The 18,702-nt window shown below is 41.9% G+C and overlaps 1 protein-coding gene across 1 annotated transcript in view; it reads left to right on the forward strand.

The window, feature by feature from the left end:
- Positions 1-393: 393 nt before the first annotated feature.
- The window catches only part of ADGRA3 (adhesion G protein-coupled receptor A3), a 38,898-nt gene continuing 20,589 nt past the window's right edge, over positions 394-18,702 (forward strand). Inside the window, exons 1-9 of the mRNA XM_032223877.1 lie at positions 394-731; positions 7,847-7,918; positions 11,252-11,323; positions 12,736-12,807; positions 13,139-13,210; positions 13,535-13,695; positions 14,664-14,877; positions 15,920-16,084; positions 18,239-18,440. Coding sequence (XP_032079768.1) covers positions 493-731; positions 7,847-7,918; positions 11,252-11,323; positions 12,736-12,807; positions 13,139-13,210; positions 13,535-13,695; positions 14,664-14,877; positions 15,920-16,084; positions 18,239-18,440 — 1,269 coding nt within the window. The 5' untranslated portion in view covers positions 394-492. The remainder of the gene's footprint in view (positions 732-7,846; positions 7,919-11,251; positions 11,324-12,735; positions 12,808-13,138; positions 13,211-13,534; positions 13,696-14,663; positions 14,878-15,919; positions 16,085-18,238; positions 18,441-18,702) is intronic.

An 18,702-nucleotide genomic window follows, 5' to 3' on the forward strand; every position in this document is an offset into this window, starting at 1 on the left:
TCCTCACTGAATCGTCCTCCTTAGTTCCAGGGTGCTTCTCTCCTTGATTAGTTTCCACCCATTGCTTCTTGTCCTATACCCTCAGGGGCTTTGGAGAAGAAGCTTTATTTGACGTTTCCCGGGGGTGGGGAGAGGCCTATCTCCCCCTATTGCTGGGCCGAGGGAGCCCCCTGCGTGAGGGGGGCGGAGGGGACGCCCTCCCTGCATGGACCATCTTTGCAAAGGACCCACAAGCGATTCTTGCTCAGAGCAAAGAAAAGAGAAAAAAAAACGCAACCAGGACAGAATGGAAAGAGGAGCGCCGGGGCCGCGCATGCGCCAAAACGGGAGGGAGGGAGGGGGCGGAGCGCGGCGCATGCGCGTCTCCTCAGCAAGCGGGCTGAGGCGAGAGGGCGGCTGGATGGCGGCCGAGGCCGGCGGGATCCGGCAACGGCGGCGAGGGCGCTCGGGCTTGCCTTGAACGAGGGGGCGGGGGGGGGGGAGGAGGCGGCGATGGCGGGCCCGGGCCGGACTCCTCCGCCGGGGGGCCTGCTGCTGCTGCTGCTGCTGGCGCTGGCGGAGAGCGGGGGGCCGGGGCTGCCCGCCGGGTGCAAGCAGGACGGGGGCGGCGGGGGTCGCCCGCGGGGCAGCAGCAAGGCCTCTCCGGGACCCGGGGAGAAGGTGGTGTGCAGCAGCCTGGCCCTGGCCCACGTCCTGCCGCCCGGCGCCTTCCCCGAGAGGACCGTCAGCCTGTGAGTAGCCGCGCAAGGGGGGGGAGGGAGGTCCAGTGCGCATGCGCCCTCCGCCCGAGTGAGTGGGTGGGCGGCTCCCCCTCCCTCCTTTTGTCCTCGCGCTGGTTCCCCTCTTCCCCCTCCCCCCCTTTCTGCCTCGGATTGCGGCGGTCCGTTTAGTGACCGTTCCATTCCCTTGACCCCTCTTAGAGACAGTCCTCGAGATACGACGGCCTGCTTAGTGACCGTTTAATGGGATGCAGTCGTTCCTTGCCCCCCCCTGACTCCCTTCTTAGAGGCAGTCCTCGAGATACGACGGCTTGCTTAGTGACTGATGGGATGCAGCCCTTCCTTGGCCTTGGTCCCCCCTTGACTCCCTTATTAGAGGAAGTCCTTGACTTACAACGTTTCGCTTAGTGACTGTTCAAGGCGATGTAGCCCTTTCTTGGCCTGGATTCCCCTCCCCCCCCCTCTGTTCTTAGAGGCAGTCTGCTTAGTGACGGTTCAATGGGATGCCGTCCTCCTTTTGGCCTGCGTCCCTCCCTTCCTACAGGCTGTCCTCGAGTTACGGTGGTCCGCTTAGTGACCATTCAGGGCGATGCAGCCCTTCCTCAACCTGGGTCTCTCCCTTGACTCTCCTTTTAGAGGAGAGTCCCTCCCTTCCTACAGGCTGTCCTCGAGTTACAGATCGAGATCCTCGAGATCCGCTTAGTGACCATTCAGTAGAATGCAGCCCTTCCTTGGATTGGGTGCCCCCTGGACCGCCTTACAGTTTTTTTTTTCAGAGCCGTGTAAAAGCGAACCGTTGTTAGACAGTCCTCGACTTATAACAGTTGGCTTAGTGACCGAAGTTACGAGGGCAGTTGAAAAAGTGACGTAGGATCGGTTTTCACGCTTAACGACCATTGCAGCCTCCCCAGTTTCACATGATCAAAATTGAGATGCTTCTCAAACCGGTCCACACGGATGGCCGTTGCAGACTGCGGTCATCCCCTTTTGTGACTGACTGACTGGCAAGAGTCAGTGTGGGGAAATCCAGATTCACTTAACAGCCGGGTTACTAACTAAACAGCCATGGTGATCCACTTAACGACTGGAGCGAGAAAAGTTGTAGAAATGGAGCAAAACTCTCATAACAACAGCAATTTTTGCCCCCCATCGTTGCCGTCAGTAAGTAGATTAAGGCAGGGGTGTCCAAACTTGGGAACTTTTAAGACTTGTGGACTTCAACTCCCAGAATTCCCCAGCCAGCAAACCGTCCCAATCACTCTGCAGCAGGGTTCCCGGGTCCAGTTTCCAGATTCTACAGATCTGAGAGTTACGGAAATTGTCCAGGGTGTGTGTGAAACAGTGCAAGCACCAGTATTTACACCAGCAAAACGGTGGTGTTACCTTTTGAAGGCTTAGCGCCCTGCTAAGTTTGTAGGGCAGTTTTTATTAAAAACTTTTGATTAGGACGGTAAAAAAAACCTGTTGCGAGCAGCCTGAGCTTTGCAAATGTTGTGTCCTTTACAAGAATCCCACAGCTGCAAGCAAGATCTCCCCTTGTCTCCCGGTGCTGAAAAGCAGGGGAAAGAGCGTGTTTTCCTTGCAAGGCTCTTCTTATCCAGAGAAGCTCCCAAGAAATTGCTCAATTCACCGATTCTTTGGCCTTTGCTGTTGGTCCCACTTTCGTGGAGACATCTTCAGTTTGTCACACACACACACACAGATGAATCATGAACTGGAGTGATTCTTCAGGATGAAATTAACACCTTCAGGATGTTGTGTTGTTTTCTCAGTGCGTAACCTAGCCTGCCATTGACACTTTGTGAGAGTTTTAATTTTCCAGTTTGGCCTTTTGATTCCTTGGTGGTTTCCATCCAGTCAGCTTCGTTTGGTTTTACCCTGCTCCTTCCTCTCTAAACTGCTTTCATACTTTTGGTCCTGATGCCCTTTCCTATCGGTCTTAAGAAGTGCATTTTCCTGTTACTCTCCTCAACCTGATCGTTTTCTTCTGGGTAATTAAGACTTCAGAGCAGGCTGCGTCCCTGGACAGCTAGTAATGCGGCCCCACAAGGTATAATAAAAGGGAAGGACTCAGTAGGCAAACAAAAAACGCCAAGCCCAGTCTGAAGAACCGGCTAGGCGATAAGCCAACCATATTATGTGTTTTGTATGTGGCCCAACACAATGCTTCTTCGGTCAGTACGACCCAGGCCAGCCAAACGGTTGGAGACCCATGCGTTGAAGTGAGTCGGCTTTAATTAGTGTGCACAAGGAGCGGAGTTCCAGTTAGCAATGTTTTCTAGGCAGTGAGAAAATAGTTGGGCTCCCCACCCCCCCACCCCCGTTTGTCTGCTTCACCTCTGAGATTCATCTGTAGGGGGCTGCATTGTAGGCATTGCATCTGTGCCACAGATCCTAAACCAACAGTAGTTCTGGTGCTGTTTAAAATGGTTGTTTTTAACCTTTAAAGCCCTTAGCACCGGGTTATGGATGTAATTGTCAGGACCATTTCTTCCCTGTGAGAATTGGCGCAACCAACTGGTTCAGGCTGGGGAAAAACTGCTGGTGGTTTCCCATTTCAAGGGAGAGGAAGGGAGCCAGTGGTGCCAACTTTCTTTCCTTTTTTAAATAAATTTTTTATTTTCAAACAAACACAAAACATATAACAGAAAAACCTCTTCAACTGCATACAGTGTGTCGATTGGTTACAAGGTCTTTCTGCGTCCTTTCCATAGTCGTCACTTGAGCTTTATCAAAAATCACATATTGTCAATCAAATATCTTTGTACACATTATTATTATTATACTTCATTTGTTTGATTATCACTTGTTTCTCCATTTTAAACAAGGTATTCTAAATATGTATCCATTTATATTATAATGATTCATTATATCATCTTCAATATATCCAATATAAAGAATTTTTTATATCCTATTCTGTCATTCTATTATTTTAGCATTGATAACATTCTCTAATAATTTTAAATTCCATGTTTTTTTCCATTATTAGTATCATCAATCTAATATACATGTATACAAATTGTTATAATTGTTAAACATCCATTAAGCATAGCTATTATTACAACCTTTTTATATGAAACATATTAAATTTGAAGTAAATTTATATTATGGCATTTCATTACATCATCCTGAAGTCATCCAATGATATTACATCTTTATATTCTATTCTATATAGAATTATTTATCTTTTATAAAAAGGTTTTTCAACCTCATCTCCATCATCTCATTTACAGTTTGTATAAAATTTCATATCATCAATCTAGTATATATAAATGCTTTATTATCATTATTGATCATTTATTTGACTATAGCTATAATTACTTTGTCTTATACATAGTACTCAAAATTTAACTACATTTAACTAAATTTTATTGTGACATTTCATTTCATCATCCTGTATCCTTCCAGAAATAGTGCAGTCCAATATCTCTTGCCATTTGTAGAATCTGTATTCTAAGTGTTTTCTTGATAAGTCTTATGTGGACTTCTTGACAACTTGTTATTCATTGCATATCTTATAAAGATTCAAAAACCTCTATCTGTTCCTTTCACCAGCTTGACTTTTGTTATCGCTGGTGCTTCTGCCGAAATGACTGTCGTTGTTTCTGCCAAATTTTCTCCCCTTCATCTATATTTTGACATCTGAGATAGAGTTCCAGTTCATCGATCTCTCCTTTCCGTATTTTGCACTTATCATTTCCCTCCACTCTCAATTTGCTGTCAGTGTCAACAATTTTCTTATCATTTTAATATGTCTCTGTGGTTCTTTTGAATTCTGTCCTCAAATTTCATCATTGTTTTATAAGTATTCTCAACTCTTCCCTCCGTACTTTCTGTATTTTGATCTATAATTTCAAGTCTCTTTTCAACTCTCTGTGATTATTAAGACTTTTTGAATTTCTAGCATAATTCTTTGCAATGTTAGTCCCCTTTCTTCATATTGGGCCATTTTTCCAGGTTATAAACACTGCCACTAAAACATCCAAGGCTTTTGCTAGGTTTCAAACAAATTTAGTAAAGTTTTTCAAGTCAAAGCTTTCTCTTTCCTTCAAAGAAACACCTGTATAAACAAGATGTTTTCCACTGACCCTTTCAGTAAACAGAGCCAATAGCTTTGTATTATCAGATGTTGCCAAGCCTCTAGCCTCTAGATGGCAGTGTTACATCCTTTCCCTCTGTTTTTGCCCCTCTTTCTAAGCTCCAAACTCAGGAAGAGAAGAAAAAAATATTTAAAGATTGCGATCCGGCCGAGCCTTGCGAGGAAATAAACTTTTAATCCACAAATACAAAAAATGGAAAAAGTATAGAGAAAGAAGGGGGAAAAAGGACCAGTCCAGTTTAAAAGTAAGAGGCATTTGTAAAAAGTCCATCCATAGAAAATAAACAAAATTAAAGTGAAAAAGATAACCCAATAGTTTTAAACCAGGGTTAATTTCGCCGCTTGCTCCTTCTGTCTTCAATTTTATTTTAACTCTTAAGTCTTTTGGGTTTTCTCTAATGATAAGGATTTTTCTTACCATTTCAACACACTGTCTGTCCTATTCTGCTTCCGTTTCGGGGGTCTGTCCCAACCTTCTGCAGCCATTTTGGCTGCTTCTCTTGTAGCCGGCAAAAAGAGCTTTTTCCTGGATCGATCAGAGGCTTTGCATCAGGACGTGCCCTTCTCTATCACCGTTCCTTCAGAATGGGTTAGATCCAAAAGGATTGTCCAGCAACAGATATCGACAGCAATCCTGGAGCCCCAGGATTGCATGTCGTGTCGTAGCGACGTTAGGCCCCGCCTCTGCCAGCAACACCAACTTTCTGATTCGGCCTCCCAGGGAATCTCAGATGTGATCCCAGTTTGTTTCCCTGGAAAAATTGAAAATGCAGCCAACCTTATCAGTGACATGCACTGTGGAGATTGTATATTCATGGCTGCTGGACTATAGTGCTGGGGTGGAGGTTTTGGCTAAGTTTTGATCATATTTATATCATTTTTGTATTGGGTCCCATCAAGAATCCTCTGGGATTGCAGCACAATATAATTAAAAATAGGATTGTAATGTGGATTCTTCATATTGGCATAGTTTGTTGGGCCCAGAACCAAATATTCAAGTAAAACTTCTCTTTGATTGATTGATTGATTACATTTTCCCCAAGGGGACTCAGGGCGGCTCACAATTCAATCAGGGAAGGAGGTACAGACAGGGGGATAAAAAAGACGAGACATTGTCTTTTGTTTCTGTTGTTATGCCACTTACATTCTACTGTACCATTGTGCATATCCTTATCAATAATTCTATTCCCTTGTTCTAATATCTCATTGTGGTTTTTTTTTAAAAAAAAAAATAGTGCCAGGTAGATAAACTCTTTTGCTTTACTAAAATGTTAAGCTATTCAAAAAGGCTACTAGCAGAATTGAGAAATAATTCAATTACTTATGAATGCATAAATCTTTGTAAAACATTAAGACTAAACATTAATCTTAATATTTAAGAATTTTTTAAAATAAGTCTTACAGAAATTGGTGAAGCAGAACTTTTAGTTGCCCATTCTTTTCCATTGTTGTTAGCAAGCAATAAAAACTCATATTTGCATTTGACTTTTAAAACATTACTTTTCAGTATAACCTTTACTTAATTTCCCATATGGCTGAAAAGGTTTGAAGCGGTTATGTGCAAGGGCAGTTTATCTGCCTTACCAAAAGAAGGGAGAGGGATCCAATATTGTGGAGAACAAGAAAACATGGCATCGTTTGTATAGACTTGGATTTATGGTCGCATTGGTGGTAGTCTTTGAAATCATAAGGTGCCAGCTAATTTATATTAAATTTAGGCCCTTGTAATTGCCAAGTTAACATAGTTTAGTATCGTCATCCCTTAGACCTTGGTCTAACTCCAAGGCATCATTTAACTAACTTCTGTCCAGAGGTGGCCAGTGATAGATGGATGATAGATCAGATAAGATGTCGGGTAAATTGTGGACAAATTGCTGGGAGAAATCACTTTCCTTGTGTCATTTGAAAGGATGGTAAGGGTAACCCTTCCAAGCGAAATAGGCAGAAGCTAGCCCCAAGAAATGTTTAAACAAAAATAGGATTGTATGAGAACAGACTTAGACTTTGAATTTATACAGTAAACATTGGCAAATTGCATTTAAAATTAGAGCTGCGGAGATCTGTGAAGTTTTTTTCCCATTATGTTTCTTTCACAGTTTTTGCTGGAATTCTTCCCAGAAAAATATTTGGTTTAGAAAGCTTTCCATGTGGCCACTGTTTTCTTTGAGAAAGTTCTCTGTTTGTACATGTGGCTGTGTATTTTCTTAGGAAACCTTCGCTCCATCGTGTGATATATAAATCCTCAGCTGTTATTAATAGTGGCTGCTGTTCAGAAAAGCTTTTTTGAGATTTATAGTAGTCATACTACTACATACTAGCAAGAAGGAAGTTTCTTCCTTCTTGCTCCTCATTCATATCAACAACTTTACATGGCGTTTCTCTGTTAAGGAAAACTATCTCTGGATTACTTCAGATGTATTGATTTTCTTTAAATACGCATTTAATGCTTTTATGAAGATAACCTTTGGTTCTAAAGTTAGCTTGCATGTAACTTTAAAAGGTGTAAAATAATAAAATTAGTTTTTTTTATCTGTAAGCTTGTGTTGTTGATTCTTCTAGAAACAATCTCTACTATACACAGCATAACTGTTCAAGCAGGTTTAGTAATGCCTGTTTAAAAATGTAATTTTCTATTGTTTGCTTACCTTGAGGAAAACTCTTTCCCCCCCCTTTCTTTAAGTGGTTTTTCTCTTCTCCTAAGTTTAAGTCTATCCAAACCACTTCTATCCTTCCCCCTTTCATATTGCATATGTGTGATTTGAAAAGGAAGGGGCAAAGGGAATGAAAAGAATCCATCTTTCCTTCTGTCTTTCTTACATTTAAAAATTTAGTAGGAGTCTTGTTGGGCTAAGAGACCATGGTTAATCATATCATATAATGCACCTAATAAATTACATAATTAGTTTTATATCAATTCACCTATTGAGAGAGTGATATTGGGAGAAAGAATAAAACCAAATGCCTTTGCAAACTACTAGAATGCCGTCAAAGGACTTTTCTTAGGATGGATTTTCTTTTTGCTTTGTAGAATTCTGAGCAACAATAAGATATCTGGCTTGAAGAATGGCTCCTTTGCTGGACTAAGCCTTCTGGAACGATTGTAAGTTTTCACCATTACATGGCTTAGTATTCTTAAAGTTAAAATCCTCCTGCCTTTACATACATTTAATTAAACTTGTTCAAACAAAATATTCCAGCCGGAGTACTTAAATGACTAGAGTTCCTTCCTACGAGGCGTATTTTAAAGCATGCAATTAATTGCTTCAGAAGGTATCTCTCCCCCCCCCCCCCCCAAAAAAAAATGGTTTGGGTGAATATTTCCAAAAATGGTCCTTAGAGCATGTATCCAATGCATGTCTATTTATAAATGAACCATCTACATCTACAGCAGTAAGAGAAAAACTGTGAACCCTTTAGACCTATCTGCTGTCCTCTGATCTAGCATTTGATCTGAGTTTGATCTAAATCCTTTTACTAAGCAAACAGATTTTGGTTAAACAGACAGAACCCCAAAATGTGTTCTGCCAGGTTGATGGAAACGAATAATGCTCCAATTAACAGCGATCTCTGTGGGGAAAGGATGGTTGGTCTAGTCAGACAGAGAGTGCACATGTGTAGAAAGTGCACCTTGCAAAATACGCAATATGGAAAGTTGCAAGATGTTTGCAATATGGAAAGTTGCGAGACACCTCTTGCATCACCCAATGTCAATGTTCATGAGATGCCTTTTAGGAGGAGAACAAACAAAACTGGTACAAATGGAAGCCACGATCTGGCAACTGGTGGCTTCCAGGGTCCACATTTCCACCCATCTCGTTTGTTGCAAAGGGCTACCTGGTGTTATCCGTGTTCCGTGGACCATTGAAGTGGAAGTGGAACTTTCTGGCATTAATAAGAAACATTGTTTGCAGAAATCAAAACTTTTGATAACAAGGAGAGGAATTTGGCCGCTACTTTGTCGCCTTTTGGGGCCGGATGGAGTGTCAGAAATGGCGTAGCAGGTTTTTGATGGTTTCACCAAGTTTCCCTGGGATTTTTCTAATCAAGGCTAGTTTTATGACTGGAACCATTTCTAGGTGGAATCCTCTGGCCAAATTCTTTAACTCAGATGTGGGTTCCTTCTCTGCAGTGTTGTCCTGGCAAGCAGCGGTGAAATTCAGCACATTAATACGGTGGAATGTTTTGAATAAAGCACTGTATTATGCTAAGCAACTCTCCATCAGTTATCATGACTTTCTCTAACAACATTTATGATCCTTGAATGCTGTTTTTTTCCTGTTTATTCAACAAGTTGTAAATGCTATACATGTTTCTATTCTTTCTGCTTCTAAGAGAAATGCCAACTTTGACTTTCGTTTTTTTCATTTTAAGTTCCTAGCAATTAGACCACATAAGTAATCATTAAAATAATAGGCGGAAGCAAAGTATTATGTAATTAAAGACTGCATGTGCTTTAAGGAAATGAATCAATGCATATTTTAAAATATATATATTTTTTTGCTGTGTGCTGAACATTTAGTGCAGTGTTTCTCAACCTCAACCTCAATTCGCTGGCTGGGGAATTCTGGGACTTGAAGTCCAGACATCTTCAAGTTGCCAAAGTTGAGAAACACTGATTTAGTGTATTTCTTTCCTGGCTGAATGAATGAATAAAGGGTCTACAGCCTTTTGGCTGTTACACAGTATAGTTTGCCATTCAGTTTTCTCCCTAAAGTTATAGCTGGGTTATAGCTAAATTGCTGTACTTGCACCTTTGTATGTATCTCCCTTTGTGTCTACCTACCAAATTCTCTTCATTCAGTAATTCAATAGCTTTGTGTCACATAGCTTTATACTGCATTATGTGATTGGGTCAATTTGACAGTTGCATTCAGCTATTCAGAGAGTAAAATCCAAGGGAGATCTTTTTTCATACAAAGATATATTCACTGCCCTATCTTTGAAAGCTTGTGGTAAGGATTCAATCATTTTACTAATTTGCTTGAGCTCAAACGCAACATTTTTTTCATCAGAATTGCAAGAACATGTACTAGTAAATAACTTAGTTCTGATTTGTGACTGAGATAAGAGAGAAATTTTAACGTAGGTTAAGGTTAGCTGCTTAAAACTGTGGTTGATGACTATCAGTGTGTGGGTCTCCTGCAAAAGTTAGTTATCCTGATTATTCCCTCATCCCTAGAAACTCTGCATATTGACAGCTTTCCATTAATTAGTCGACTGAATGCATGCTGTTTGGCTTCATAGTTTGCTCAACTAAGAATTGATTGTAATCTATTTCAGGAACTGCGCTAATTAATACAAGTCTTTAGTGATACAACGGTGTGTTTTTATAAATTTTATGTGCAGTACTATTGTATACTTAATTCAGATAATTGTTTGATAATCTAGAGGGATAAGCATTCAATCTCACTATAGGACCACTTTGCGATTAAAAAGATTAAAACTTTGAACAGAGATCCATGACTCTTTCCCACTCGCGTCCCACATACAGGAGGTCCAGAGAACCTTATTTTCTTTCAGAGGTCAGGATCCACAGGCAGATGCGTTTGGGAATGCTGCCAAGGACGCACTTCAGTTAACAACACAGTTGTCTCTGTGCTGTTACTTTGCAGCAATTCGGAGCTCAGGTCCCTTACAATAAGGGCTTCCCATAGCAATTTCAAACTCGATAGCTAAGCCTTACTCACGATCGTATCCAGAAGGTTGGCCCCTGGAGGATAAGATAAGGGGGAACTGCAAGAGATCCTAAAGCATTTCTAGTCATGGTTCAGGAAAGAAGAACCTTGTGAGCCTGTACCTGAAAGGGTCCCCTGTGATGCTTTAACATTTGATTTTGAATGACCTAATCATGACATTATGCAATTTCTCAAGTTTGTCTGCCATCAATCAAATATGACCCTGTTGAGATTTGAGGAGAAAAGGGGTGGGCAGGTAGATTCGTATGGGTAAGGGGACCACGCAGCATCCAGAAACCGTTTGCACTGAAGTAATTGATTGTATGTGTATTCTGTAGGTCCTTTTGAACTATATTTTTTTTCAAGGTAAGAACAAAAACGAATTCCATATTTGAGGTTTAAATGTTGCATTCAGCGTTTTACTCACGGGCTGTGCCTTTGTCCCCTGATATGGTTACCCTGTCACTTTTATCACTGCAATTTGGCTAAGAAGATAAATGAACCCCTGGACTGTCAGAGTCCTCCTTCACGTGGGAAGTTTCTCTGCAAAGAGGAATTGTACTTTTTCTTGGTTTAATCTGGATGTATCTTTTGGAGACAATTATAAATGTGGTAGAGCAGGTGCCAATGAGTAACCTAGATAAAAAGGGTTCCATTATCCCAACTAATTTTGTGGGGAAGCAGTCCCAAGGTTATAGTAATCCTGCTAATTTCTGCAAGGTTGTAACTATTCTGCTTTGCCTTTTTCCTTGAAACAGGGATCTCAAGAACAACCTCATTAGTGTGATAGATCCAGGAGCTTTTCTAGGACTTACATCCCTGAAAAGATTGTAAGTATTGGCCGTATTATAACTGGGATATAAATGAAGTGTTGCAATAGGAAGGCTTGGGGCAGCTGTAGTCCCACCCGCACAACTCGCAATGTCCAGTTAGCTTCGCTCAAACTGAAACCATTTTCTGTTTTAGAATATTGTGTATAATCTTCATCCAACGCCCCACTCACGAATCCACATCCCTGAAATGTTTAGACCAGATTTCTCTTCTACAAGATGTTTTATAGATTTATATTTATTTTTAATCTTTGCATGTAGTGCCCACGACGGTGGGGATTTTTTTTTACATGTTCAACTACCAGCGTGTCACTTTGCTGTTGCTGTAAACATGGTAAAGCACGATTGTGTAGGTTAAAAATGAATTTTGAATTCTTTTTGTAGTTTTGGTGTGTGTTGTTGTTTTTTTAAAATAACCTCAGGTATTCCCCGAAATCCGAACATTTTTCTGGTGGCTCCCCCAGGGTAAAAAGGGTTTAGAAAAGCTGAAGTTGACACATTTTTAAGACAAGTTTCAACTCTGTAGATACTTAATGGAGAAGAAACTCAGCTGGCATGTTAGGATTTCTTGTAAATGTGGTTTCTTCAATGTCAACAGATTCACCGGGTTTTTCCGTTTATTTGGAATTAGTCTGAGAATGTTGCTTGAGTGGATGCTTCACTTCTGGTGGATGAATTGCCTTCCTGACCTCTGCGATCCTAACTTTCTTTAGTGCGTGGTCTAAAACTCTGCCTGAAGGGCAGCTTGTTGTCGTTCTCCAGTCTTTGCGATTACCAACAACCTTCCGCCCTAGAACTAACGTTACAGTGCAGAGAGGATGGTGGGAAAGAGCTGAGAAGAGCAGGAAATGAGGTCACAGGCAGCTGACTTGACTGAATCTCGGCTGATTAACTGGTCTATTGCTCAAGGGGGGACGGGGTAGGACTAGAAGACCTCTGAGGTGCCTTCCAACCCTCTACGTTCTAGGGCCGTGGTGGCGAAACCTATGGCCCAACAGGAAGTTTGTTCCTGCTTTTCGGAGGGCCATTTTCCGGAAAGCCATTTTCCGCCCTCCCCAGGCTCTGAAAACGCCCCCAAAGGGCCAGCCGGAAGTTTGGAAACAGTCATTTCCGGGGGGGGGGGCGAGGGAGGCCTTTTCCACCCTCTCTAGGCTTCAGGAAAGTCTCCAAAACCTGGGGAAGGGTTGTGCACGGATACGCAGGGGGAGGGGTGTTCATGTGTGCATGCGCAGGTGGGCGGGGAGATTGAGTGGGCATGCATGCACAATAGCGCACACATGCGCAATTTTGGCACGCCGTAAGAAAAAGGTTCGCCATCCCTGTTCTAAGGTAATTTTAATTAATTGGTCATTTTGATAAAATTACCCATGGCACACGCAGCACTTTTTCATATCTCTCCCCTCTTTTAACAGAGATTTAACAAATAACCAGATAGGATGCCTGAATGCAGACATTTTTAAAGGATTGACAAACCTCATTAGACTGTAAGTGTTATTTTTGATGTATTCGTTACTTCATTAAAAAAAAAAAACCTAGATGCTTAAAGCAAAATGTTTGTTAAATAAAAAAAGTATGTGAGTGTGTGTCTGTGTGTTGATGAAGAAGCCGCCTGGTTATTTTCTTTTTGGTTGGAGGCAAGCCAGAACTCAATTAACATCTCTCTCACTTAGCACCATAAATTTGGGCTCAGTTGTGGTTGTAAGTCGAGAACTACCTGTACTGTAGTAGGAGGTGACGTGACTGGAAGACTCTGCGTTGCAGCATTGCTGGTCCCTGTGAAGATTTCTAAAATGTTTGTGTTTCCACATTTCCTAGAAACCTGTCAGGAAATTTATTTTCTTTCCTTGCCCAAGGAACCTTTGATCATCTAACTTCATTAAAAGCTCTGTAAGTACAAATGGACGAGTCATTTGCTGGGTGCAATCTAATTTTTCAGTAGATTTTGCAACCTCTTTGTTGACTAGGTTTCTTCATGATCCCAAGATTCTTAGATTAAGGGTATAAACATGTATCATTTCATATTATTTTTAATTGTCATAACTTTATACTAAAACGTAATAAAGCGGTGGTACCCTTGTTTTAAAGCTTGTTAAAATTTTAAGTTTATCTTAGTTTACGGTGAAGCTACAGCTCGATCCTGGCTATTTTAATTGCTACATTTCAATTATTTCACGCTTAATTATATTGCTTCTCTTTTTAAAATTATTTCAGCGAATTCCAGACAGATTACCTGCTTTGTGATTGTAACATGCTATGGATGCAGCAGTGGCTACAAGAAAGAAATATAACTGTTCGTGACACCAGATGTGCCTATCCGAAATCACTACAGGCTCAACCAATCCTGAGCATAAAGCAAGGACTTCTGACCTGTGGTAAGAATGCTGCAGGACAAGCACCCTCAGTTAGTTTCTCCACAGCGTAAATCTTCCCCTTCCAATTTTCTTAACAATTTGATATTTGGCCATTGATTTTTATGATGCTGCTCAGCCATCATGGGTGGATTTTAAAAAAGTAAGTATTCTTCAAAAAGTGAATATTTTTTTATGTATGTATGTATGAAGCTTTTTATTAGATAAACATTAAAAACATTGGACATAGGGCGAGCTTTCTGGCATAAACGTTTCCATATAGTGATTGGATCTTACAACAATTACATCTTATCTCCATCACATAGAGATGTGTAATCAGTCAGATTACTTGTCCGTTGATCCTTTCTTTTATATAATTACGAACCATGCAAGTACATATCCAATTTCTACCTATCACACATTCTGAATACCATATTTTCCAATTCTTAACTTGTCTGTGTTTTTTTGTCCTGACCTTATCCCCTCATTTCTAACCATCGGTACCATTTGTCCCAGATTTCGTGGTATTCTGCCTCATCCTTGTCTTTGAGCTCTAGAGTCAGTCTGTCCATTTCTGTGCACGTCTGTATCGTCTTTATTGTTTCTTGTTCCGAGGGAGTCTCTTTGTGTTTCCATTTTTTTTTTTTGCAAAAAACAGACAAAAAGTGCCTATTTTCTGTTGCCAAATCCTGTGGGCCTAAATTCTCCTTAAAAAAACAATAGTAAAACATGTTTATTTTTTTAAAAAAATTCTTCATAGGCTGTTTTTTTTTCCCCTAACTAAACAACTGCAGTGATTCAACTTAACCACCATGGCAAGAAAGGTTATAAAATGGGGCAAAACTCACTTTAAAAAAAAATGTTTTCGTTAGCAGCATACATTTTCGGCTCAATTGTGGTTGTAAATTGAGGACTACCTGTATTTTTTGTATGTTGTGGTCTAGCTAAAAAAAAAATCCTCTCCTCCCCCCCCTCTCCCCCATGGAAAACAGACCCTCCTCTGGAGCTGCCGTCTTTCTCCATGAGCCCGTCCCATCGGCAGCTGGTCTTTGAAGGGGACAGCCTGCCTTTCCAGTGCATGGTTTCGTACATCGATCAAGACATGCAGGTCCTTTGGTACCAAGATGGGAAGATCGTTGAGACGGATGAGTCCCAGGGGATTTTTGTGGAGAAGAACATGGTTCATAACTGCTCTGTAATTGCCAGGTGAGAGACAGAATTCTGCGAGCACCGTCTGTGTGTTCTTCACCCTTTGATTAAATGGGCACCCAGACATGGATGTTGGGCCTGTTTATACAAGGGGAATTCTCACAGGACATAATTGCTACTTAAAGAAACTTTAAATATTTCTCTAATACGCTGCGTGATTATCACCTCTTCTAAAACAATTTCCTGGATGGTTTTTTTTTTTTTAAAGCAAAAAAAACTGCTCATTCTTCCTGCAAAATTCTTCACTTCCACGCTGTAGAAACCTACTCGCCCACTGCATTGTCTTAATTGTGACGGTTTCTTTAATCTCATTGGCGCGGCCTTTTCTAACATGAAAGAAGTTCACCGTTGGTTTTTAAACAATAGTTCAGAGAAGCTGCTGGATGGAATGATCTAGTTCTTTTGTACGGCAAGATCGTGCAACCTTGCCTGGCTACTGTATTTTTCGGAGTATAAGACGCACCCCCCCCCAAAAGAAAGTGGAAATGTTGGTGCGTCTTATACACCAAATGCAGCTATTTTTGGCGGCCTGAAGCCCCGCCCCTGCACCCCATTTTTGGGGGGTGAAAAACGAACCGTTTTTCGCAAAAATAAGTGTTTTTGCCTTCTCCCACCCCCAGAAACACTCTGCAGGCTTTAGCAGGGCTGGGGGAAGGGGGAAATGCCCCCATTTTGGCAAATAAACGGGGGCATTTTTGCTTTCCCTGAGCCCTGCTGAAGCCTGCAGAGTGCTGCTGGGGGACGGGGAGGACAAAAACTTCTTTTCCTGACTTTCCTCTTTGAAATCTTGGTGCGTCTTATAGTCTGAAAAACACAGTAATTGTTAAGGCATCTGATAGTTAATTTTGGATGTCAATATAGAACGGATGGGCAACCTATGGACTTCCCCATGCTGGCTCAGGAATTCTGGGAGTTGAAGTCCGCTGCTCATAAAGAGGCCACCCAGATGTAGAATAATTCATTGTTTCTTGCCAGTAAAACAATTCCCGGGAATGATTTGATAACAATGTTTAATGCTGCTCTTGCTTGTGATCACTAGTGCCCTGACCATCTCAAATATTCAAGCTGGGTCGACCGGAAACTGGGGGTGTCACGTGCACTCCAGGCGTGGGAATAATTCAAGGACTGTGGACATTGTGGTCCTGAACAGCTCTGCCCAGTATTGCCGCCCAGAGAGGATTGTCAACAACAAAGGCGACTTCAGGTAGGTGGGTGACGATGGGTGTTGAGAGGCCAGGTTGGCAGCCTTTGAGCTTGAGCATTGCCCAACCTTGCTCTCCTCCCACATAATAAACGGTGTCTTACTTAATCTGAACTGTGATCATTGAAAATAAATAAACGCAGAGCCGGTATCTTTATTGAGCAGGAAGCTGACACCGGTCCTTCGAGTTATGATAATGAGAATAAAACGGAGAATGCCACAGCATGCCCGTAAGCTTTTGTGATAATCATTTTGTCAGGGTTCCAAATAGCATCCAAAATAAAATAAGAATCGGAGCCAAGAGGCTCCTCAAAATTCCATTAATTTAAAAGAGCCATGTTGGCACATCTGGGAAAACCCAAATCTGAAAGCTTCCAGGTTTTCCCACCAAACACCCACAAGTTCATCCCGTGGTCCAATCTTCCACTGCCATGCTGGCAGTTCCACCCATCCAATTCCGGTCAGGTGCAGAGGTGCAAAGACAAAGGATGATGACCTTGGGTTTCTAGAAAGAATGTTGTTATGGCTACACATTGCCCAACCTTACCTCTGCAAGTGCCAGCTGTTACCCTTAAAACACCATCTCTGTAAGGTAACTCCTTTCATAAACTTCATGTCTGTGGCATCCTGTAGGCATGGATAACCTGTAGAAAACAAAGTCTCCAAAAATCTGCTTTGTTTCAAGAAAACACTGCAATTTAAAAACGACCAGGTGCCTTTTAATTATACCTAAAATGTTATTTTTGTTAAAAATGTTTTATTAATGTAATAATAGTCTTGCTCAGCTAGACAACGTTACTATTATTTCTGCTCACAATACCTTCCTTTGTCCCCAAAATTAGATAATTATCTCTAATCAAAGCTGAATCTTCTTTCCCTCCCCTCAAGCCAGACCTGTGCAAGATTGACAATGCTTTTTTTCTAGTTGCTACAACTGCTGTACCAAAGAATCCCATTTTCTCAGTCTATATAACTCTTGTTTCACACTCTGCCTTTCCCGGTGCCTCCATCCTTATTCCTCAACTTTTCGGCTAACTGCCACTTTTCCCATTTCTAAAACTTGGAGCTCTTCGTGAAATTACACTCACGCTTCCCCTGCCTCTAACTCAGCTGTTAAAATAACCAAAATCAGGGGCTTAAAGCCTTATTTTTTGTGTAGAGAAAAACTGGCTTCTGCTGTGGGAAAACGTTAGGAATTTGTGGAGAAGCAGCAAATGAGAGAAGGCCCTTGGTCTCCCCTCTGAGCTTGGTTCTTTTCTTACAGATGTTCCATTAGGAAGATTCTCGGTCATTGGTCTGAGTCAGTCGGTCATTCAGGTGGAATTGCCTGGAAGTTGAGGGTTTTGGGGATTTTTCTTTTTGGGTTTGAAATGCTCGGCTGCTTATCCCAGTGTTTCTCAACCTTGGCAACTTGAAGAGGTCTGGACTTCAACTCCCAGAATTCCCCAGCCAGCGAATGCTGGCTGGGGAATTCTGGGAGTTGAAGTCCAGACCTCTTCAAGTTGCCAAGGTTGAGAAACACTGGCTTATCCAAGGAGCTTCTTTGGTATAAACTTCAACCCAGACCAAAGAGGCCCCTTGGATAAGCAGCGAAACGTTTCAGACTAAAAAAAAGAAAGAAAAATCCAGTTGCCACAACTTAATTTCTAGATTAGCAAACTAGGTAAAATCATACAGGCTTGTTTGAGAGGAATATGCACCATGGGTTGGGTTGAGCCCAACCTCACTGGAGAATAAGTGTTCCTGTGTGTTTAGTTGATTTTAATCCTCCTTGATGAGTTACTCAAGGAGGCAAACACACCCAATGCTCCTTCCTCCTCTTATTTTCTCCGCAACAACAACCTTGTGAAGTGAGGTGGCCTGAGAGAGAAGGACTGGCCCAAAGTCTCACCCAGCGGGGTTTTCACAGTCTCCTGGTTTCTAAGCAAGCACTTTAATCACTACATTCCTTTGGGAACATGCCTGTAACTATGCCACTACCGGTATCACTTGCTTTGCCAGATTGGTATCTAGAGAAGAAGCTTAAAACAATAATAATGCTCAGAAGCTAAAATAGGCAGAACTGAATTTCCTCTTATTGTGCACTTCGTGTTTCCCTTGTTTTCTTTCGCTGACATTCCTCTTCTCATGTCACAAGCATTGTCTTCCGATCTCCAGGTGGCCCAGAACTTTGGCAGGCCTGACTGCCTACTTGCTGTGCACACGATATTCAGCTGGCAGTGGCATCTACCTGGGCAGCGCTCAGGACGAGAAGAGGGCATGGCGGAGATGTGGCCGGGGAGGTCGCTGGGGCGAAGAGGATTACTCTCGTTGCCAGTACGCAAATGACGCCACTAGAGTCCTGTATATGTTTAATCAGGTTGGCACCGATCTTTTGTGAGATACTTCTAATGCTGAGGTCTTTGAAAATGCGTTTATAATTCAAAGTATCCAGTATCCTTACTGCTATTTATATTATAGCAATAGCAATTACAATCTGGGTCTCCTTTTGACTAACCTCGGAAGGACGGAAGGCTGAGTCAACCTTGAACCAGTCAGGATCGAACTGCTGTCAGTTAGCAGAGTCAGCCTGCGATCCTGCATTCTAACCATTGCGCCACCACAGCTTAGATAGCAATAGC

The sequence above is a fragment of the Thamnophis elegans genome, chromosome 9, assembly GCF_009769535.1.
Source record: "Thamnophis elegans isolate rThaEle1 chromosome 9, rThaEle1.pri, whole genome shotgun sequence".
In the NCBI taxonomy this organism is placed as follows: Eukaryota; Metazoa; Chordata; class Lepidosauria; order Squamata; family Colubridae; genus Thamnophis; species Thamnophis elegans.